At 34.8% G+C, this 24,706-nt stretch overlaps 1 protein-coding gene across 3 annotated transcripts in view; it reads right to left on the reverse strand.

Annotated features, from left to right (window-relative positions):
* ESCO1 (establishment of sister chromatid cohesion N-acetyltransferase 1) overlaps positions 1-24,706 on the reverse strand; it is a 44,672-nt gene that overhangs the window by 4,263 nt on the left and 15,703 nt on the right. For all 3 annotated transcript variants that reach the window (XM_010828910.1, XM_010828911.1, XM_010828909.1), the window contains 7 exons: positions 22,102-24,199; positions 18,609-18,723; positions 16,714-16,774; positions 15,678-15,792; positions 12,771-12,902; positions 4,436-4,525; positions 2,457-2,600 (listed from right to left, as the gene is read on the reverse strand). In XM_010828910.1, the coding sequence (XP_010827212.1) occupies positions 2,457-2,600; positions 4,436-4,525; positions 12,771-12,902; positions 15,678-15,792; positions 16,714-16,774; positions 18,609-18,723; positions 22,102-23,634 (2,190 nt within the window). In that variant the 5' untranslated portion in view covers positions 23,635-24,199. The remainder of the gene's footprint in view (positions 1-2,456; positions 2,601-4,435; positions 4,526-12,770; positions 12,903-15,677; positions 15,793-16,713; positions 16,775-18,608; positions 18,724-22,101; positions 24,200-24,706) is intronic.

The following is a 24,706-nucleotide window of genomic DNA, read 5'->3' on the forward strand; positions in this document are numbered from 1 at the left end:
GTCTCATACTGACCTTTTGCGAGGTCATCACTACGTCCATCTGGCTTCTTAACAAACCATAGGAACCACTTAGCATTTTGCTCTCATTTTAGGAAATAAACAGACCTGGATCTACATTCTGTTCTAACTCACTTATTAGTTATGTGACCACGAGATGAAGTTACTTAATTTAGCTTTGGGATCCTTGTCTATAAACTGGAACTCTCCACCATCTCTTTCAGAGACTTGTGAGAGATTAAATAAGGAAATACAAAGCACCTGGCCATCACGGCTGGCACATAATAGGAAGTGAATGTTAATTTTCTCCACCTCCCATGTTCTAGGACCAGCGAAAGTACACGGGGTGAACTGAGCAGTCACAACTTTCTGTGATAGTTGTCATCGTTACAGGGTTCACAGCTGTGCAGAACTGGGAATCAGGATGGCAGAGGAATCAGAAGTTTGGGAAGGTCCTTTCCCTACACTCCTATCTCTTAAAAATAAAAAAAGTACTTTGAAAAACATACATCTCTTCTGCCAGTCTAGTGGTCAAAAAGGGATACCACCACCAGCCTTTCAACAGAATGAGGTACAAAAGTTAAAACAATTAGACAACAGAACTGAAAGTTAACAAAGAATAAACAAGCAAGTACTGCACGGCTATGTTCTAATATAAACACTGCGACAAGTCATTTTTGGAACTAGGTAGAATAGAAATTTAAAAAACCACAAGGTCCCTGGTAGTCTAGAGGTTAGGACTCAGTGCTTTCACTCCCATGGCCCAGATTTAATCCCTGGCCAGGGAACTGAGATGCCAGAAGCCACTCAGCAGGGCCAAAAACTCCCGCAACACGCAAGTTTATCAAAGAACACTCATTATAAACAACCAAACAAACAAACAAAAAAAAAACACTGTAAGAAACAGTCAAAAAACAAGATAGATGTCTGCAATTTTTTTTGAATGCTTAGTCATTTGCCAAATAAACTTAAGAATACACTATATAAAATTTGCAAATATCCTTATCACTCTGTGCAAATCTGACTTCAAATATCTTTTTCCCTCCTCTAATTAACTTCGTTTCAATGATCAATTCTGTCTGAAGTTATGTCCCACATAAAAAGCGATACTTCCTTCAAGTGGGTACCTTACTATTAACCTTCTTCAGGAGTCATAAATCATGCTAGCTGGATTGAATTTAAGGGGGCTGAGTTGCTAAGGACAATCCTTAAACACACAACACAGTTATTCCATACACACAGGAAGCACTTTGACATATTGGTAAATCAAGCACAACATTGCTGATATCTTTTAAAAGTGGGACAATCAAGACTCAGAGACCTATCAAGCAGACAAATGATAAAGCAAAGAATAAATCTGGGGCAATGGAAAAAATAAAGCCACAAGATGTGCACTATGCAAAATTAACTCAATTATAGGATGTCAAGCTTCTATGACTTAGTCCTTTTATATCAAATTTATATCTCCAAACTACCTTGTCAGCTATTGATTTAAATTTGTGATTACCAATAGCAAAATTCATAAACTTACACAATTTCAAGTTGAATTTTTTTTTCAGATTGAATTTTTATGTAGCTTAACATATAGACATTAATCACACATATTTGTTTCAACTCTACACATTAGAAAATTTTATGATGAAGCATATATACTTACAGGCAACTATTAATATACTAAAAGACATCAACTAAACAAAAAGTCAAGTCCAATGCACACTGAATTCATGAGCAAGAACTCAGCTGAAAATAAGAGAATTCACAGGAGGTCTACCTCAAGGTGAGCATGATTAGGAAGTCCAAAATCTTCTGTTTTCTTAAACTGGTCAAACTTCGGACCATCCTATAATATTAACATACCAATTCTACTATAATTCTATTATTTGTTTACATTTGGCTCTTAAATACCAGCCAAGTCCTCATTAGAGCTCAACCAAAGAAGTGGTGACCTAATGCAGGGGTGGGAAATTTTTCATGAAGGGCCAGGAAGTAAGTATTTCAGGCTGTGCAGCATAACTGGCCTCTTGCAACTACTTAATTCAATCTCTGTAGTGTGAAAGCAGCCACTGACAATATTTAAGCAAATCAACATAGCTATGTTACAATAAAATGTTGTAAAAAACAGGCTAGATTTTGCCTTCCGGACTATAATCTGGCAACCCTTGATTTATTTCAGTGCTGAAGGGGACTGAGACAGACATTTCATTAGTAGCCAACAAGGAAATTTCCGAAACAAAATTTAATAGTACTTTTGATTTGTAGAATTTTTAATCTTATACTTACTGACTTAAACAAATTCCCATGCAAGACAACTTCACTGTAGTAAAAAAAAATTATGCACAGGAATTCTCGCATTCATACTCTTCCTTACACAGAATGTTGAAAAATTTACCACGATGATGTTATTGCTATAACTCTTTAAATACTGAACTACATATGATCATTCTTTAAAAGTCACTTACCCACTGGATATGTTCTGCAATTAGACAACCAACTACCTTTTTGTCATTAGAAATAAACAGAAGTGTTTTTGTTCTGGAATAGCACATGAGTGGAGCCTGCTGGAAACCTAAATCATTATCAACCATCTCTCTAATCTCGTCAACCTGCCAAATAAAGAAAAATTATTATTTTTTAAACAAAAGCATTTTATATATGTAAACATATGCTATTTCAGTTCAATAAATTGAGCATATTATTCCAAGCAGAACATCCTCTGAAGAGTGCTTCTGAATGACTATCCTGATCACTAAATGTTTTTCAAGCTATGTGGACCAATCTGCAAAAGGAAGAAAGAATGGAGAGTAATGTCAAACGCAGTAGTCTGGGAACAAGACTGAGAGCTTCTCTGATAGGTAATAAGGACACTAAGGCTTCCCAGTGTAAGCATCACGGAATGGAGCACTGGAGAGAACTTCACTGGAACCTTAGCCAGGCAGGCCACATTGTTCTTCGCAAGCCTTAATTTGTACTCTCATCAGTGGAGTGGAAGTGAGCACAGAGAAAAGGCATAAATGTTTACTCCTTATCAAAAGTTTATAGGGCTAGATATTATGCAAAGCACTTTATGAATATTATCTAACTTAAATCCAACCCCTCTTACAGGCTGATAGTTTCTCACTTTGCGTATGGAAGAAATAAAATGCAGAGGTTAAATAACTTTCCCATGTCAGATATGGGACACTGGGAACAAAAGAGCTGGGGCTTCTGGGATTTGAACCCGTAACGCTCAAAGTGCTTCTACCACTCTACCTCCTAGAATTCTTGTCAAGGCCGAACAGAATAAGCTCAAACTTTTGTAGGTATTCAAAGTCAAGATTTTTATAGGCACTCAAACATCTGTTCCTTTGCCAGTTAAAAAAACAATCTGCAAATATTCAGTCCAATAAACATTTGTCTGTGACACTAAGTTTAAAATGCAAATGACACCTAAGGGGGTTAAGTATTCACACTTCCAAATTGCAGCATACCATGTAACACATTCCTTATTCAGTGATGAAAACCCAAGTCCTCTTAATCCTAGAAAAATATCCCACAATGCAACACTTGACTCAGTTCCTAAAGGCAAATGACTCACAATTCTTTGAATTTTAATTTTTAACCTATTATGGGTTGCTAACCAGTAACATACTGAACTGTAGGTTACTAACAACAAGGATATTAAGAAATTTACTCAGAATAAAATGACATCTATTAGTTTCAGTTTTATAAATTATGATTCAGATTTGTATTTTGATTCTTGAAATCACTTATATGGCATTTACTATGCCTTCTATATCATCACTCAAATTACTGATAATATGCAACAGTAATCAATCCACTGAAAATTCATTTCACATATGCTAGACAGTAGTCATGTGAGGATGTGAGAATTGGGCCATAAAGAGGGCTGAGCGCCAAAGAGTTGATGCTTTCGAATTGTGGTGGTGGTGAAGACTCTTGAAGACTCCCTTGGACAACAAGGAGATCAAACCAGTCAATCCTAAAGGAAATAAGCCCTGAATATTCATTGGAAGGACTGATGCTTGAAGCTCCAATACTTTGGCCACTTGATGAGAAGAGCTGACTCATTGGAAAAGACCCTGATGCTGGGAAGGATTGAGAGCAGGAGAAGGCGGGGACAGAGGATGAAATGGTTGAATGGTATCACTCACTCAATGGAGATGATTTTGAGCAAACTCCAGGAGATAGTGAAGTACCAGGAAATCTAGTGTGCTGCAGTCCATGGGGTCGCAAAGAGTCAGACAGGACTTAGAAAACCAACAACAACAAATGACACACTACAAAGTTAAAGCATTCGTTTTTCAGTTGGGTTGTGACTAAATGCTGATTTCTTGTTCTCAGAATGGGGTGTTTAAATGTGCTCTGCCAGCAATACATTATACTCTTAAAATGAGCTGCAAAATTATTCATTCTGTGTGAAATCTCACTGGAAATTTACCTTTTTCAGGGCATACTTTGGATCTTCAGGAAGAACCATTATTATCCTGCCATCAGGATATTCAGCTAGAATTCTTTCTTTTTTCCAACCCTAGATACATATAAAAAAAAAGAGAATAAAATTTATTTATCACATTTCATACATCATATTCATGTACAATAAGAAAAATACATCAGTGTGTCTAAAAAGTACAAACATGGAAAAGTATATATGCTCATTAATGTTTAAAAAGACATGATAAATCAGCTAACTTGTTAAGCACACACAGGTACAATGTAAGCTAATTTCTTTCTACTATTCATTCAGTGATCTAAGACCACAAAAGCATTTCTAAGGTATCATTTTCCATTTTAAATTAATTTTGAAAATCACACAGCAAAAGCAAGCCCCTTAAAATCAGTGACTCCCAGCACCTAAAGGATAACTCTCCCAGTTTCTTGATAAGAGAATTAAAGTCTTAAATTTCTCTGGAACATGGTTACCTCCACAAACAAACACTCATGGTTTTATGTCTGGCATGCCAAAGACCTCCAGGAGGTTTTAAATGAACTGATTTGCATGCAGGAGCCCAATATGTAAGGAATAGTTTTTATTCTTATTGATCACAACTATCAAAAGTCACAAGAAGGATACTATAAAAAAATAACTACCTTCTAAGAATCTAATAGGGAAGGAGAGGCTACGTTGTGTGTATCTGAAGTTAAACATACTCAAAAAAAGAGAGGTAATAAACTCTTCTTCAGATCCACACTCGTGGTGATTAATGAGCAGAACCTGCATGAAAAAAAAAACAAAACAAAAGCCACTTAAATCTAGTAAGATGGGACTGAACCAGAGGTTAAAACTAGGAGCTTTGAGGTTAAAAATAAGTACAGAAGGAATGAGCTTAACTGGTTGTTCCATTTGTCTTACCCAACCAACTTTAAATAAAAAGGTTTTTCAAGAAGCAATGTATTTATCTTAAAGAAAACCAGCATCTTTCTGAGATTTGTTTCAGAGTATTAAAGCTCAATGAAACCAAGAAAAAGGCAACAATATTTTTAAAAAACACTATGGCAGGTCTGAAAGGAGACTGATTTTCTTAAATGATCCAGAATGGTCTTTTGGGAAAGGGTGGTTTCTTAGTTGGGGACAAAAAGTCTAGTAACAAACTTGGTATAAACAACTGTTTGGATTAAAGTATTTAAAACCAGAATTTGTTTAAAGAATAGAGCACCCAAAAGTAAAGCAAATTCAGATGATTATTTTTAGGATGGTCATGTGTTCCCAAAATTTGAAAAGAAAAGAGGAGCAGAAACAATAGTCACAGAAGTCATTTTTTTCAAATCAGAAATGAAATCTGAATCATATCCAGACCTGAATACAGCTAAACGTATTGAAAAGGCATAAGAGATATCATCCTTTTTAAAAAACAAATTTACATTAATGTTATTTTGGGGAAAAGCTTTTAAAATAAATCTATTTTACATAAAATGAAAATGGAGACTTTTCATTTTAAAAACTAAGCTACAATTTCAATGAAGAGCTAGAATTTAACTAACTCCAACTTATAACAAAGTCATAGTTTCCTAAGCTGAATTATCTAAAAATAATTTGATAAGTTACATTCCTGTTGTCTTTAAAAATAACAATACTGGCCAACGTTATACTGTACCATTGGCACTAGATAAATTATTTTGCTTTACTGACTTTTTTGTACAAAATTTTCTCTTGAAACAAGTTGAGACATGCATGTTCATACAGAAAATGTTTCACAATTGGATTTGATACAATTTCAAAAAATGTTTTAAACATGGTTGTTTTTTCATGTATGTGTATAAGCAGGAAGAACTGCAAAGGGTAGAGTTATTGCTGCTTCAGTTTCTAATACCCATGAAGACAGCATATTTAAGAGAAAACTTTAAGAGCTCTGGATTAAAAGTTGGGGGTTAGTTCCCACTTCTTGGTAGTTACTAGCAATATAATCTTGGGCAAATCACTGCAATGCATTCTCTTTCCTGACCTAGGCTATGGACAAAACAGCTGCCATCTCCCACATCACTTAGTAGTTTAGAGAACTGCTTTAAGATGATTCCTCACACAGAGGAGCTATTCAGAAACTCTTAGGAACTTCCACTCTACCTTCTTAGTGGTGTCAAACTACAATCAATGTACTACTTTAAGAAAACACAATTAATAAAGGCCCAAAGTTACATGCAAAAATAAGTTCAAACCTTGGACAAGGCAAAGATGAAAGAACCAACGTGGCTAAAAACTGTCAAGCAAGATACTAAAGACATTTATATGCCTCAATTGCAGTTAACTCTTTCCTGGAGTCAATAACCACATGATCCTCCTATCTTTAGAGAATTTAGATGAGACGAAGTCTGTCTGCTGCTTGAAACTGAGGCAGAGGCTGTTTGCTGAAGGGTAAATGTGATTTAGAGGAATAACCAAATAGCCACAGCTTTCTCCAAAGATATAAATTTCAATGCAGTGCCTTTACACCTTTCACCTTTGGCTCTAAGATGTCACACACAGCCCTCTGCTAGCAAGTAGTATTTTCCAAATCCCATTCTTAATTCACCTATCTGGCTGCTAAAAAGCAGAAAGCTTTACACTGCTAAAAAAAAAAAAAGCTTTACACTGCTAATAGCAATCAATGATCTTTTTTTTTTTTTTTGCCCTTTGCTGTCCTAGTTATTCTAGACTTTAGAGTCTCAAGAATGGAAGGGGTTTTCCTCTTTGTCTATTTGAACAAGATTACAACTGAAAACAAAATACACTGGGTGGTAGATATATTGATGTATATACAACTGTCAAAATTCATCAATCAAACATTTAAGATTTGTGTGTTAAAATTATATCCCAACTATAAAAGTTCCTACTAATCACTTCCATTAAAGGTTGAATGGAAATATTCATTAAAAAATACTCTGAGAAATAAAATCAGTAACTAGCTTTTCAAAAAGACTAGCAACAAATATGGCAAGGGAAAAAAAACCTAGAGGGAGAGTCTTTAGATTAAAAGATATTTAAGAGACATACCAACCAGTGCAATATATGGACCTTAATTCAAACAGTATAGAAAATTATGAGATATTTGGGGAGATTCTGAACCCTGAGGGAATAGCTGCTATTAAGGAATTAAAATTTAAAGGTGTGATTATACTCTTAAAATCTTGTTTATTGCTATGCTGAAGCTGAGTGAAAAATACATGGGAATTCGCTATTTGGTGATAGTGGGGGGAATGGGGACTGAACTCTATTTTGGAAAATTCAATCACCCAATTGTCAAAACTGTGCCAAAGGTCCAAGGCTTAAGCAAATACCATTTATTCAGAAGTGAAAAATGAATGTAAAATGAATCCAGTTGGCAGAGTGATTAGACCTGAGGGTGAGACAAGCATTGACTGCAATGGGGGCACAAAGGGGCTTTTGAGATACTAGTGGTGTTTCTTGTCATGTGGGTGTTCACTTTGCAAAAATACACCATTAAGCTGTGCACTCGTTCATTATTTGTGTACTTCTCTTTACAAGTTGTATTTCAATTAAAATTTTATTTAAATTACTAAAGGAATTTTAAAAACAGACATTTTAGTTCAACAGCAAGACTAACAGTTGTTATTTGTTTAAATAAATATACTCCAAATACCATTTAAAAATTTTTTAAAATCTTTAGAAACAAAAGTAAATTAAAATTAGCTCATTCAAAATTCAGTCACATGCTCTTTTTGACAGTACCCATGGCACACAGCATAAAAAACTGCAGAAAAACTGCATAAGAGAAACAAATTAGACTCTTGAAATAGGTAAAAATATTTCTGTTGAAATGATTTTTAAAAGCAAACATGTACTTAGGAATATTTTAAAAGTCAGTAAGACTGTACACCAAATTATAAACTAAGGTTATTTATGTGATTTAATTTTTTTCCTTTAGGCTTATCTGTATTTCCTGTTTTTTTCTACTTTAATAAAATGGTATAATAAAAGTATTAATATACCTTAACTACCCCCAAGCAGAAGGTTTTAACTTCATGTTTGGTTACTTTGCAAAAATAATTCTGTATTAACAACAATACTGTTAAAGATGTGTTTCCATGTTCTCTCCAGGCATACCACTTTTCCAGATCTCCGTGTGTTCACCAACCCAAAACCTCTCTGAACCCTGTCCTGGCTTTTTGAAGGTTTCACCAGAGGTGGGACTGATTAAATCATTGGCCACTGGTAACAGAATTCATTCTCCAGTGCCTATTCCCTCCTAGGATCACTGTGTAAGAACTGGAAGTTCCAACCCTCAGTAGCTGGCTCCCATCCTTAGGCTAGTTCCAAAGGTCATCTCATTAACATAACAAAACACATTGTATCCCATCTCTTAGGAAATTTCATAGCTTTTGGGAGCTGTGAGTCAGGAACTAAATAAATATTGTTTTTATAAGTCACAGTATCACAAGCACTGAAGATTATCTGAGACTTTAGTTTGAAAGTGAGTGAGGTCAATTTATTTCTGAACTAAATTTAATTGTACACACAATGTAACTGCTGAAATTAAAATAAAATAATTAAAACCTAGTATCTTATATATGTTAATTTGTGGTAAAGAATCCGCCAGCAACATGGGAGACATGAGTTCGATCCCTGGGATGGGAAGATCCTCTGGAGAAGGGAAAGGCTACCCACTACAGTATTCTGGCCTGGAGAATTCCAAGTGACTCTAGTCAAGGGGGTCAAAAACACAACTGAGCAACTTTCACTTATGTTCAGCTAAAAAGACTTGAATGATACAATTGGTCTATTAAAGCATAATTAAGCACAATGCTTTCTGAAGCTAACCTTCAAATCTGTTAGCTATATTTATTATCACTAGAGTATTTCAAGATACATGGTTTCCCATTTTGAATGACTTAACCACTAAAAGCAAGCCAACCTGTTTAAGTTAATCTTTCATAATTTGAAAGAAGGTATTCAGAAAAACAAAAGTCCCATGACAGTGGTTTTTCACTCATTGAGTAAGTCAGGAATAAAAGAATATACACAAGAATTTAAGTTTTACTTTAGAAAAATCAGATTCAATTCTAAAGATGCTTTAAAGACTTCATTCCGTAGGTATGCTATGACGGCAGGATCACCTCCAGTGCACTTCTCTCATTCCCTGAAATATCTGAACTGAACAGAGGCTAGAATCCCTACTCTTCCACTAAAGCTATTTCTTTTGATAAATCTACTTGTAGCAGCACTAACTGAACTCCTTATGACAATTCAAATATTCTACCTCCACAGTGACATGTAGCATCTAGCAACATGTGACAACGGAGCACTGGCTGGTGTGAATGAGGACCTGCATTTCTCATTTTCGGAGGTCTGCTGTTACCAAACTGGATAGTGCAGCTATACAGCCAACTAGGGACTGGTCCAACCTTTCTTCAAAGCTTCTCTGGTCACCAAGACAGGAGAAACAACCTGTCTTCTGATCACTGCTCTACCAAAGTAATTATCATTTCTAAACTGAAAAGTTAATTTATAATAGTTAATATTGATTTATTGCTTTAATAGCTGTTTAAATCTTTTATTGTTAACTTTTCATTTCTTTCAGGCTTTGTTCCTAAATTTGCAGGCCAAGGGCATATCCAATACCCTGCATGTAAGGTCCTCCACAATGCATTCAGTCAGATAATCAATTCAAAGGAGGTTAAGGGAAAGACAGAGGTAAAGAAGGATTAAGTCAGGAGTTTTTCTGCAAAGAACCCAAATATTATTCCTCTTCTGCATTATTGAAAGTTTATAATAGAGCTGAATTCTGGATAGTTCCTTGCTTGGCAACAGGCTGAATGCTCTTGGGGGAGTTTTTCCTGTTTTCTCCTCACACCTTTAGGAAAACACTTCATGAAGGAAAACTGAAGGGAAGCTAGGTCTAAACCAGAATCCAGGATCCCTAGGAAGCTTTAAGAGGCTCCTTCCTAAACAGTTTCCAGTAAGTCATGTAAAATACATTTCCTCAAATGGGGTCAATGAGGCAGATGGAGTACAATGAAGGAATGCACAGAGAGAGCACTGTCATTCTTCCCCTCTACCCCAAGTCAAAGAGAATACGTAAGGGATAAAATATTTTAGTCAACCAAAAGCAGGTTCTGTGGCATCAATTTCTACTATGACTATATAACTTATATATTATTTTAATCTTTTGAAAAGAAGACTTCAGACATTTTTACCTGTCATAGATTATCATCATGAAATAATTATAAGAAAAAATTTCTACTGTCAAGAAAAACTGCTTATGTTGTAGACAGTGTTTGATTAAAATAAAACTTATTCTAATTTATTCTATTTTAAGCTGTACAGAATTAATTCTATATTAAGCAGTACAGAACTTTATTCCCAATCCCTGAACACTGCCCATTTAAAATTAAAAATATAAACAAAAGCCACAGTACAAAATGACTTCTTAGTTCTAAGTGCTTCTCTCCAAGAAACAGACACAACAGATAAACTGGCATTTAAAAAATTTAGATGTTTCATCAAACACTTACGAGTACTTAATGCAGAAGCACAACACTAGGTGCCAATACAAGATTCACGTAAGTGACAACCCAGAATCCAGAGCTGTGGTCACAGCAGAACATCTTTAATATGGGTGTGCTTTTTTATCCTCTCCATACACTAGAAAAGAATGCTACAAAGTTCTGGTGGAGTTTCTACCTTACAATCTATGTATATCTATGTTTGAAAACAACAAAAGGTAAGAACGTTAACTTTGATGTTAGCAAAGGATGGCCAACTGCTAAACTCAATTCCTTCTCTTGAGCTTATTTCGAAAGTAAATAAAATAACCTGTAGCTCTGTCCCATCAAGAAGGGGGAGAGTGGGGTCTGGGGCAGGAATCAGTCTTCCTTAAGTTGCCCTGCTGCTTTACGGACTTGCAAGAGCCAGGATTTGTTAAGAAGGGATGCCTCCACCTTGTTCCATAAACTAATTTCCTTTGGTGTTGTGGAAGAGCAGAGTACATTATTTCCTGGTTGATTTCCTTACAGTTGGTCCCAGAAATTAAGAACTTCCCTTAAAATGAAGAACTAAGTCTTTTAAACCAAATTTCTTTATAATTTTTGGAAACTGGCTGCAAGAATCAAATAATGTAACTTGAGCAGAATACAATTCTACCAGATTGATGGATGTAAAATAGATAAGTATTTCTGCCCCAGAAGTATTCCATAATTTAGTTACCTGATAGGCCTATTTTTCTTTTCAAGTTGTAAGGATATTAACAGAGTCAAATTGGAAAAGGACAAATTTCAAATGATAAATAAATATCTAACTATAGATACTCTATATCCACATACCTTATATTTTATTTGGTTAAGTGGGAGGAGGGTGTGTGTGGGGAAAAGCAGATGGAATAAGGAATATAAAGGATCACCACAGCAGGGAACCAAAAAAGGAAAACCCCACCTATCTTGGGAAGAAGTAATTGAATAAATAAAACCACGAATATGAATTCTTCAACCAAAGATAAGGATACAAATTTAACTGAAGCCAATAAAGATCTTTTAAATCTAGTGCCTATATGAAATGAATTGGTGATCTCAGTTCAGATATCCTGGAGGTCTTATTAATGTGAGTGTACAGTACTGAAGGTAACATGTATAAAATAAATTCCATTTCAGATACGGGTAAACAGCAATTACATTAAATTACTATTTTCACAAGATATCTGAAATGGTTCAAAATTATTTAAAATTTTGCTATTTCCAAAAACAAATATTAAATAATACCCATTATGCCTCAACTGCACGTACATTAAAATATATATATACTAAAACATATTTACTTTGTGGGATTTTTTTTTTAAGTATACTACAAATTCTGAGGTTTTAGCCATCAAGAATTGTTCAACTTTAATAAGAAAAACTCTTATGTTAGCAAAGAGAAGTAAAGGAAATCCCCACACAATCTATTCAGTATAATATATACCACTATCAATCCCCCCAAAAAAGTTGTGTCAAGCTATTCTGAATACTAAACAGACTTATCAATATTAACAATTAAAATCAAAGGAAATTTAAAAAAATACTCAAGTTGAAGAGCATCACTTGTTAGAAGAGGTATAATAACACTTTAAAAATATAACAATTTAAAAATTAAGTTAAATTTAAAAATTTAAAAATCCCACAACATACACCAGCCGGAATGAATTGGCTGGGTTTTATGTTTGGCTCTGTTTTAAAATAAGCCTGTATATATACTACAGGGGCTTTGTATATGGTGCTATTTTCTAAAGACAAAATTTTTTCAATGACTTGAATCTGACAATTCATCTCTAATGATCTGATTCTGCATTTTAGAAGTCATGAATTCCACTTACCACGTATTTTACAGCACTTATAAACTGATTGTGGAAGAGCAGATGCTGTGTTTCATCCTCTGGATTTGAAGCAGTGTAAAGCATGCCACAAACATTACAGGAAACTGCTCCAAATCTTTTTTGTCCTGCATCCTATTTATAAAAACAAACAGAAGGGTTTTTTTTTCCCCCACGAAAGAATAATTTGAGAATATCAGTCTCTAAAGTTATAATGTGAACATAGAGTGAGAAGTGTTTAAAACAACATTCCATGTTGATGACAAAAATGAAGATGCTAACTTTCGAAATCTGTATGTAATTTTATTAAGAATTGCTTTCCATTTTAGTAATCATTCACTCCACAGCATTTAATAACAACTGAAAAGAACTGAGAAAGTATCTTTAACACTACACTCAGTTCTAAAGCCTCAAATGGCAAATACTTATAAATGAGAACTAGTATGTATTTTGTACCTGTGATAATTCTACCATTGAAGTTTAGAAGAAATACTTCAGACTTTTTTTTATAATGTCTTAAGTCTTTTCTCTTTAATAGTTTTGTTCTAGTTATATTAAAAAAAAAAAAAAGAGTATTTTGATGTCACCAGAAACTCTTGAGCAAAGGTAAAATTAAACATTCTCTGTTTTCTTTATATCAAATAAGTATGAAAGACTGACTATAATCACCTGTACTCCAGAAATTCATACTTGTGCTGTAGCACAGTAACTGGTTACAAAAGGTTTTCTATACTTATCCTCATTTAAAAAGACAAATAACAGCAATATGACCTAACTTTAATATTAATTTTAAAAGCACAATTCCTCTTTTCTTGCTGCTCTGAAACTGGGAAATTTCAACTAATTACTGAAAAAAAACACAGAATCTAAGACAACTATATCCTAGTGCCTTACGGCTAGGGCCACAGAGCAAAAAGAAACCAAATGGTAAATGAAAGATTGCATATAAAACTAAAGGGAAGCTCATTCTAAAGACTGAAACTATTGACAAAATACTACCTGAAAATTCGGGGAGTTAAAAAAAATTGCTTGAATTATGGTTAAGATACAAAACATTGTATTTACCATGTTAACCATTTTTAAGTGTACATTTCAGTAGTATTAAGTACACTCACACTGTTGTGCAACCAATCCACACAATTACTTTTATTTTGCAAAACTGAAACTCTAGGGACTTCCCTGGTGGTCCACTGGTTAAGACTGCACACCTCCACCTCTAGGTCACAGGTCTGATCCCTAGTCAGGGAACTAAGATCCCACATGACGTGAGGAGTGGTCAAAGAGCAAAACAAAACAAAAAACCCTGACACTCTATACCCACTAAACAGTTCCCCAATCCTCCTTCCTCCCCAGCTCCTGGAAACCATCATTCTGCTTTCTATCTCTATGAATTTGATTCTTTTAGGCACCTTTCTTAAGTAGAATCATCTAGTATTTGTCATTTTATGACTGACATTTTACTTAGATAATGTCCTCAAGGTTCAATCATATTATAGTATGTGTCAGAATTCCCTTCCTTTTTAAGGCTGAATAATATTCCACCATCTACATACACATCACATTTTGTTCAGCCATCCACCCACTGGTGGACTCTTTAGTCGCTTCTACTCTCTAATTGCTTTAGTTGTGAGTAACAAACACAGATGTACAAACAACCTCTTCAAGCAGGCAGTTTTCTTAGTAATGACTCAGTATCCACCTGGGTTTCTTTTCCTCACTGGTAAATGGAAAATAATAGTCGTACCTATCTCACACTTTTTTCTAAGGCTTAACTTAATTAATATAAGTGGAGGAAATAGAACAATGTATTGAAAAATATTCGCTGCTATCATGATCATTAACATCATCATTATTATCAACTCTTGACCAGCACTATCCAACAAAAATGTGATCCACAAAGGTAATTTTTAATTTACTAGTAGCCACATTAAAGACTGCAGAAGCAAACCAATAAAATTGATAATATATTTTATCTAACAAGACATACACCAAATGTTATAATTTCAACATACATTAAATATTTGTAAAACTTAGTGAGATACTTTACATGCTTTCTTGTACTCATCTTTGAAACACAGCATATGTGTTTACACTTGAAGCATACCTCAATTCTGGTGAGTGACATTTCAAGTGCTCAACAGTCATACGTGGCTACCACACGGGATGGTGCAGCTTTAGACTCTACTTGTCTAGTTAATCCTGTTTCACTATCATATTGATTTGACTACAGAAACAGTATTAAATTTGATGAAACAACTTTTTCCCTCACTAATCTTTCTCAAAAAGATTTCTAGACAATTCTTACAAAATTATCCCCCCATATTAAAGCTGGAACCAATTATCCAGTACCAAAAAATCCAATTACTTGTGTCAACTGGAACTACATTAAATGTTCCTATTATTTTGGGTTTCTTCATTTTTTTTATATTGTGCTCACTCATTCAAATTAGATTTTTCATCAAACTATCTCCCTCTCTTTTCTACCTGGCACCAAATTGTACTTATTTTCTATTTCAAATTAACTACCAGTTTATCTTCCTGTACAATTACACCATATACTAAAATATACATATTTAAAATCATCTGTATTTATTAAGTTCCATGTTATTTTAAAATTTAAACCAACTACTAAAAGAAGGTAGTGATCAAATGACACATTTAAGAAAATAATGTGAAATAAAGTATCAATATGTTGTAAATAAAACTAGAAGTAAGGAAATTTGAATTTTTATTGTTATAGGATGGAATCACTGAAGAGAGTGGCTGTCATAATACCAAGAATTATTTCCATGATGAAGAATTAGTGACAAAAAGGCTCTGTAGGGGAAAAACATGAACTTATTCCTTGACAACATGCATAAATAAGATGGTGTAATACATTTTAGCTAAAAGGTCAAACTGTATACTTACTATGATCAACTGTTTTTCATCAGCTTTCTCTGCTTCTTTTAGTTTCAAGTCTTTTGGAATTGTTATCTCCAAATGGGAATTACACTTGGGCCAAGAATGATTTGGTGGTATCTCCCTTTGAAAAAACAACCAACCAACCAACCAACCATTAAATGTTATAGATCCATATCATTTCAAATCACTGGTAGAAAAATACTTAGGATTTTCTATACAACACTGTGACAAATAAAATTCCAAGGGGTGTGGGGGCGGGGAAATAACCTTTTAAAAACCAAAAGGAAACCCAAAGAAACAATTCATTTGCAACATAAAAACAAAAAAATGTAGTACCTACTATAGTATGAATAAGTTTTAAGTTTCATAGTTTCAGCAATTTGAGTCACTACTGTTTGTCCTAAATACTGTTTTCAGTAATCAGTAAAGCAAAAATGTATACTAATTTATTTTGAAAGTAAAGACAGAACAAAAGGCTTTCAATATACTGAAACATTTTTACATGTTGCTAATATATATCATGAGGCTTTTTGGGCAAAAGGAGCATTCTCATATATTGTTGCTGGGAGTATAAGACTCAACCACTTTGCAAGGAAATTTGGCAAGGCAGGTTAAATTCTACAGCTATGAATTTATCCTAGATTGAGCCACATAAGTGGACAAAGGTAAGTGTTTATTGCAGGACTTTTTTTCTGATAGAAATAAACTAGAAACAACCATGGTTTCAATAGAGAACTGTTAATAAACAATGGAACATATGCACAATGGAATCTAATACAGAATTTAAAAGAATGAGGAAAGAAGGTAGAAAATATCTTTTCTATCTTCCATAACACACTGAGAAAAAACTAAAAGTTGCAAAACACTATGTGTAGACACAGAAAAAAAAATACACTAAAAACAAAATTTCTACCACATCTGTGTGAAAAACTGATGATTACTAATGCAGCCTTTCAAGGGAAAAAATTCCCCAAACTCAAAACTTCCAAGTATAAAATTCTGAAGTTCTCATATTTATACTTATATTAAACTAATACCTTACCTGTTATCACTCGTCTTAGATGTCTGATTACAGAGTACACTGTGCTGTTTGGGAATCAAACCTGTGATTTAATAAAAAGATGGGTTATTACTAAGCTTTGTACTAGCCCTCCACCTAACAGTTAAAAATTATCAGGAAGAAAAACCACCTCAATGCACTAAATGCTTTATTTTTAATAAATACCATTTGATAAAATTAGAGTCACCTTTCTAGGAATTTCTCTTCAGAGAAGAGGCAAAAAAGCTCTACAGAGCTGCAGAGAGATCTAATGGTAGATTAACAGTGTGTCTCTAGTTTCAGCAATAATTACTAGCACTGAACAATAAAGGAAATTGTTTAAATGCTTTCATAATTGTTCACAATAATGCTTTCACAATTATTCAGTCTCTAAACAGAAATAAAGGAAAACATTAGCTTAAAAAAACCTGTAGTCTCTGGAGTTTTAATCACATTGGTGGTGGTTTAAGTGCTCAGTAGTGTCTGACTCTTTCGTCTCCATGGATTGCTGCCCACCAGGCCCCTTTGTCACAGGATTTCCCAGGCAAGACTACTGGAGTGGGTTGCTATTTCCTTCTCCAGGGGATCTTCCTAACCCAGGGATCGAACCCACGTCTCCTGCACTGCAGGCAGTTTAGATTCTTTACCACTGAGCCACCAGGGAAGTCCTTTAATCATATTACTAATCAAATAATGCAATAACAATTAATTTTCTAACGAATAAATGCATTTCTGGTACTCATATTATACTTCCCCTTCCCCAACTAAGGGCGTCCCTGGTGGGTCAGGGAAATTCCATGGACAAGGAGCCTGGTGGGTTACAGTCCATGGGGTCACAAGAGTCAAACACACCTTAGCAACTAAGCACTCCTAAGTGAAAAGGTTAAATGACATATGCAATGCAATCAATTATATGAACATAATATTTAGGAATTTCTTTTCTGTATCTCCTGGTGCTTCATCTGATGTAGGTGAACAAATTGCTATTCAAGGATTCAAAGACTATACTGCCCAATTTTTGGGGCCATGCCATTCAGCTTGTGGGATCTTAATTCCCCAACCAGGGACGGAACTCGTGCCCCTGCAGAAAAAGCGCTGAGTCCTAACCACTAGACTGCCAGGGAATTACCCTCAAAATATTCATTAGGTTACAAAAATAAAGTTTTTTATGGTAAAAGTGAACAGACTATATATAAGAACTGATTTAATTCAAAGATACAATTACTAAGATGGAAAACTGAGTAATTAAGGTTTAAAGATAAGAACCTAGTAAACTAGTCATTTATACTTGAAAAATAAACTGCCATCATTAATTTAAGCAGTTCATTAAATAACACTTCTCCAGAAAGTAAGTTCACAAACAAAATAAAAGATTTAAAAGCAAAGTAGTTTTGGTAGGGAGTCAAAGAATCACCTTAAGTACTGTACTGCTGCTGCTGCTGCTAAGTTGCCTCAGTCGTGTCTGACTCTGTGTGACCCCATAGATGGCAGCCCACCAGGCTCCCCCGTCCCTGGGATTCTCCAGGCAAGAACACTGGAGTGGGTTGCCATTTCCTTCTCCAATGCAGGAAAGAGAAAAGTGAAAGTGAGGTCGCTCAGTCATGCCCGACTCTTAGCGACCCCATGGACTGCAGCCTACCAGGCTCCTCTGTCCATGGAATTTTCCAGGCAAGAGTACTGGAGTGGGGTGCCATTGCCTTCTCCATAAGTACTGTACACAACCCAATTAACAGACGCAATTCTCCCCCTTCAAAGAATAGTTATCACACATTTGAAAAACATAAGCAATGGTTAAAAGAAGGATTTCACGGGTTTGATAGTGGATATAGTCTTCTGTTATGCTGACAAAAAAAATCTCTGACCACTGAGAAATCTAAACAATACTTTCAAAGTGTTACCTGGAAATTTATTCTCTCCTGTATCGATTTTTGCTTGACTGAGCAGAGTTGAGACAGTAGTGGCATTTTCCACTGGATTGTTTTCAAGCTTAGATTCCAAACACAGGCTGCAATTCTAAGCACATATAATCCAAAATGTTAATATTCACTTTTGTATCAACCTTTGGGTCTTACTACAATATTTTCAGTGAATTTTAGCACTATACTAAGAAAATTTAAGATCATATATGGAGTAATTCACACAAGATATGCCTTTAAAAAGTCTCTTTATGATCTCCCTACGAGCTACCCTTCCTCTCAGCATCAACTCTTATTATTCCCCTTCATGCTAGACTGAAAACTTTACCTCTCCCACAGATACACTCCATATCTGCCGGCTCTATACTTTTTCTGGGTTTCATCTACCTAAGTCTCACTGTCCATTACAACAGCTCATTCTTGGGCACTTAAAATGTGATATGACTAATCTGTGATTTACTGCAGATGTAAATCACCTACCAGATTTTGAGGTAATAGTACCAAAAAAAAAGTAAAACATCTCAATTTTTAAAACTCATGACACATTGAACCATTATTTTTACATGACAAGTAATATAGATTAACTTTACCAATTTTTTTAAATGTGGCTAGCAGAAATTTTTAAACAATTTATGTGGCTCACACTTTATCTCTACTGAACAATGCTAATCTACAACAGCTTACCCCTGTATAAACTCATTAAATATTAACCCCTTCCATGAAATCTCTTCCAAGTTTTCCATTCCTTTTCCCCAAATTTCCCAATTACCTCATCCATCTTTCATGCCCTTATCACTTTCTATTTTGAATTAGTTATTTATTAATCTCCTATATACTCTTAAGTACATTTGCATATGTATATGCTGCTGCTGCTGCTAAGTCGCCTCAGTCATGTCCGATTCTGTGCGACCCCATAGACAGCAGCCCACCAGGCTCCCCTGTCCCTGGGATTCTCCAGGCAAGAACACTGGAGTGGGTTGCCATTTCCTTCTCCAATGCAGGAAAGAGAAAAGTGAAAGTGAGGTCGCTCAGTCGTGCCCGACTCTTAGCGACCCCATGGACTGCAGCCTACCAGGCTCCTCCGGCCATGGAATTTTCCAGGCAAGAGTACTGGAGTGGGGTGCCATTGCCTTCTCCACATATGTATATATGTAAGTATATTTTTGTGTATATATATACTTAAGTATATCGTTTCAAGTATATATTTTTTAATCTCCTAATACTCTTAGGAGCAAGACTTATTATATCTATCCTTGTATTTCTAAGAGCTCCTAAATCAGAACTCTGTCAAAGTAGATACTCAATAACTAATAAAGGAAAATAGTGCAAACTCACACAGTAGCTATCTCAGAGGAATGGAAATGTGGTGGTGAACAGATAACTTTTTCATGTGTGTCTGTATCTATCTGTATTGTAACTGTTACAGAGAACTCCTAACATTATTCTTGAACATTACATTTTTGAAATATGAACATTTTTGTCATTAAAAGGCAGAAAAATTAAAAACAATAAAAATAATGACATGTTAGTAATCAATCTCCATTAGGAAGCTAGAATTACTAGTTTAAAAAAAAATCATAAAATAATTGAGCTTTAAAATTCATAAAATCCAAATACTTTAAATTCAGCCCGAAGAATTCAGAAGGCCTATCAGACAGATGCTTAGCCTTACTAACCATCATCATTTTTCAGTACTTTTGAGACTGACACCATGTAATAAAAAGAAGAAAAACTGCAGACAGCCACAGAAAAAGTTTTCAAATGGTGTAAAGTTTGCTTTTTTACACTCTTCTACTTTCCCAAGTATAAATCCAGCTAGATTCTGAAGCCAGTCAATCTCAGTTGAAAGCCTGGCTCCATCACTTACATGTTACACAGATCTCTAAGCTTCACTCAAATCTCTAAGCCTCACTCTCCTCACCTGCAATACATGGATAGTAATAGAACTCATGCTGTAGAATGTGGTAACAATTATATGAAGCTCTCCTTTGCTTAATAAAGAAGCAGTGTTCATTAAACAAAAGCTATTATGATGGCTTCACTAAACATCTTAGTACTTATGGGAAGAAGAGAAACCTCTAAGTGACTAGTACAATGTAAGTTCATTAAAGGCGGGACACAGACCATCTTCTATAGCCTTATTAGCATGGTGTCTTGAATGCAGCAGGCACTCAATAATGTCTTGAAACGATATGTTCAACACCACATCTCCTAACCACTCTTTATATAGTAATCACATTGTTGGTATCAGTGATAGTAATCACATTGTTGGTATCAGTGAAAAAGAATCAGTGAAAAAGTTGGAAACAACGTAAAAGGGCGTTCACAGAGGAAACCATAAATAAAGTGTGGTATATTTTTTACAACTATTAAAATACCCATGTATCAATGAGAATAAACAGTGGTCTATTTTGGGGGCTTCTGACACAAACCCTGACTCCTTACTCACTCAAATTTGCTTCTAGACCCAAATGCCTTGAAAGAGAACTTTAAATCACTTGTAAAACTTTCAAGTGACTTTTTTTTCTCAAATGATCTTCTTATATCCAGAGTATGTCACTGTAGAAAGAATTAAGGACTGAAAATCAGGACAGCTGAATTCAAATCTATTTGTGCCACCAAACACGTGGCCTAATCCACATTCTTCTACTGCTCTCAGCTTTCTCATTATAAAATTAAATAACTGAAACAAAATTGGTGGAGTTTTAAAAATCAGTATTATAGAGTACTAAAGTTCTGCCTACTGATTTTATATATTGATATTTCAACTACATCTTAATTTGGAAAGAAATGGTTCAGCTGCTTTTATAAAGTTTCAAAACTACTTCTTAGGTAATCAAGTTTCTTCCAGATATTTAGATTCTGTTTTTCAATTTACTTTCCCATTTACAAAAGTTTTGCCCACTACAATTTTATTCTTAGCCTGAGGACTGAATTATTTACATCCTTCAGGCATTTTATCTGCCGACTGTTCAAAATGGCTGCACAAGTCAAAGCAAAAGGCATCTCTGCTAGAAATACTCAAGTTTTACCAGGTGGTGAAAAGTTGACTTGTGCCAGATGAAGTTATTTTAACAACTTGATCAGAACTGAGCCCAATTTCAAGTTCCACATTTTAGTCACTCACTATGAAACAGTTTCTTTGGTTACAATTAATAGAAAAAGGAAACAAACCAGTGTGTTAAATGAAAATGAAAAGCTAGAATTTGACAGGTTTGTGCTTCACATAAAATAAAAATGAAGGGTGAAAATAAGGAAACAATGACAAGCATTCATGTAAATATGAGGCATCTAAAGGAGTCAGTAAGTTCTATCACTCACTACAAGACCAGGTTAATGAAACTCTTGCTAACTCCTCACCAAATGACTCTTCCATCTTTTACAACTTAATTCTTAAGCTAAAGTATGTTATAAACACTTAATTCTTATCAGAAAATACTCAGACACCTCCAGGTACATAATGAAAATAGATTACCTTATCCGGTGTTGATTCAAAAGCATCTTTCTTCTGCTTATCCAATGGTTGGTCAGGAGGTGGTTTTATCTGATTACCCAAATGACAATTTTCAGGAGCCTTTTTGGGGATCTTATTCATTTCAACTGTAATATCATTAGGTGTAACATCTTCAGAATTAACTTCTTTCATTTCTTCCTGCTGGCAAGCTTTATTTTTATCACCATATGGTTTTGACCCTAAAAATGTACTTTGCGTCACTTGCTGATGCGTTTCTAACGCAGGTAGTGAAAAACTGGTTCGTAATAAGCCCGATTTAGGGGAAAATTGAGAGTCTAATTTATTTTGCTGCACAGAGTTAAATTTTGAGAGTTTAATTTTAGTCCAGTTGGAGTTCTTTTTAGTTGAGTTGTTTATTCCATTTAGTATACATTTCACAGGCTTTGTTTTTCTACTGGGGAAGAAACGATTACACTGAACGTCCTGATTCGTTTCCTTCTGATGAAGTATTTGTCTTTCAGTCTCTGTCTCTTCCAATTTTATTTCTGTAGGCTTCTCCTCCTTTACACTTTCCATTTGTGAAGATTCCTTTTTTACCTCTACAGTATCTGACTCAATTTCACCAGCAATTTCTTCACAGAGCTGGAGAATGCTCCCGCGTTTGCTTGTTCCTGCTTGCTCCAGCCCATTGTCTCCAGTTTGTTCAGGCACTGATGGCTGTGGACTTTTTTGGGATTTTGCACTATTATTCACTTGTGTGTGAACTGACTTCTTCATCTCGTTCTTTTTAGAGACCACTGAAGTAGCCACTTTGGATCTTTTTATCTCAGAAGAAGATTTTGTTTCTTCTTTTCTAGTATTCTCCAGACACTTTTCAGATCCTTTTATGCACTGAGAACCAGAAGTATAAGCCGTCTGATGCTCCACTTTGCGCTTTTTTCCTTTGGGGGAACTGATCGCTTCATTAGTGACAGAATTTTCTTCCTCTTTAGAATCAGACTTTATTTCCAATACTTTTCTTTTCACATGTTTCTGATTTGTTTTAGCTTTATTAGATTTACTCTGAGTATTGTTACAGTGCTCTTTTTTTGTTGGCGGCAAACTCTGTTTAACTGCTTGAGCCTGACCCTGAATTTCTCTACTACGCAGAGACCTTGTTGAAACCTCTGTTAGCTGTTGTAGTCTTTGTGATCTCCGGTTGAGCTGTTCACTTGATTTAGGGGTTTCGTGCACTGTTTTTTTCTGAGATATTTTCTTCTGTTTTGTAGATTCCTGTTGTGAATGTCCCTTTACAGTCACCATATTTTTATTAGTAGATTTACTAGCTCTTTTATCAGTGGATGCTGACCTTGTGCTCATGCATGTTCCTAATTCAGGCTGATTCACTTTACTTTCATTTGAAGATTTAACCAGTGATTTTATAGCTTCCTTTGGATCTGATTTTTTTGCTAGATTTTTTTGAGAACCTTGAACTTGTGTTTCTAAATTCTTATCTTCATTCTTTTTAATAACACTAGAGGAATTTTCTTTTGATTTCTCCTGAATGGACATCATTCCTGAGTAAGGTCCTCCTTTTCTGAGTATTTTCGAAATTTTTGTGTCCTAGTAAATAATAAATGCTGAATGTCTAGTATTATCTCTGAGCAGGTCTAAAAAATTCAACTGATACTGGTACACATTTTCAACAAAAGTACTAGTCTGCTAAGATTTCTGTCATCCTTACGGCATGAAGGCTGAATAATATTTGCTTTACTTTGGACAAGGCAATAGATATTTGAGAAAAATTAAAATCTAAGCTAATATTTTCAGAACTTTTTATGACAAAAATTTTAATTCAAGTTTGATCTGTTTTGTTAATGTTTCAATTAAATTTGTTTTCAGGCCTAGCCCTATGACTGGATAAGTTATTTATCACTGACCCGTCTGATTTGACAAAGTTTTTGAAAATTTTTTTCTTCTGAAGTCTACAGTTATTGGACTTTGATTCATTAGAAACATGTCTTATAGCTAACACGTTTCTTTGCTTGTTTGCTGAGTCTGTTGATTTAAAGTTCTTATTTAACCACGTCCGTTTAATAAAATACTCTATTAATAAAGATTTCCTTTTGTGCTGGCATTTCTGGAAAAATAAAAAAACAAACATTACATTTTGTACAATCCAAGAATTTGGCAATGCTAACACTACAAAGAAATAACCACAACTTACAAAAAATGTTACTCTTTCTTTCAAATACTTAGTGTGTATACTTAAAATACACTTTAAAACTGTATAAGCAATTGTTGTTGGACTGTTGTGGATCACAATAAACTGTGGAAAATTCTTCAAGAGAAGGGAATACCAGACCACCTGACTTGCCTCTTGAGAAACCTATATGCAGGTCAGGAAGCAACAGTTAGAACTGGACACGGAACAACGGACTAGTTCCAAATAGGAAAAGGAGTACGTCAAGGCTGTATACTGTCACCCTGCTTATTTAACTTAAATGCAGAGTACATCATGAGAAACGCTGGGCTGGAAGAAGCACAAGCTGGAATCAAGATTGCTGGGAGAAATATCAATAACCTCAGATGTGCAGATGACATCACCCTTATGGCAGAAAGTGAAGAGGAACTAAAAAGCCTCTTG

Source organism: Bison bison, unplaced genomic scaffold, assembly GCF_000754665.1.
Source record: "Bison bison bison isolate TAMUID 2011002044 unplaced genomic scaffold, Bison_UMD1.0 scf7180017864498, whole genome shotgun sequence".
Classification (NCBI taxonomy): Eukaryota; Metazoa; Chordata; class Mammalia; order Artiodactyla; family Bovidae; genus Bison; species Bison bison.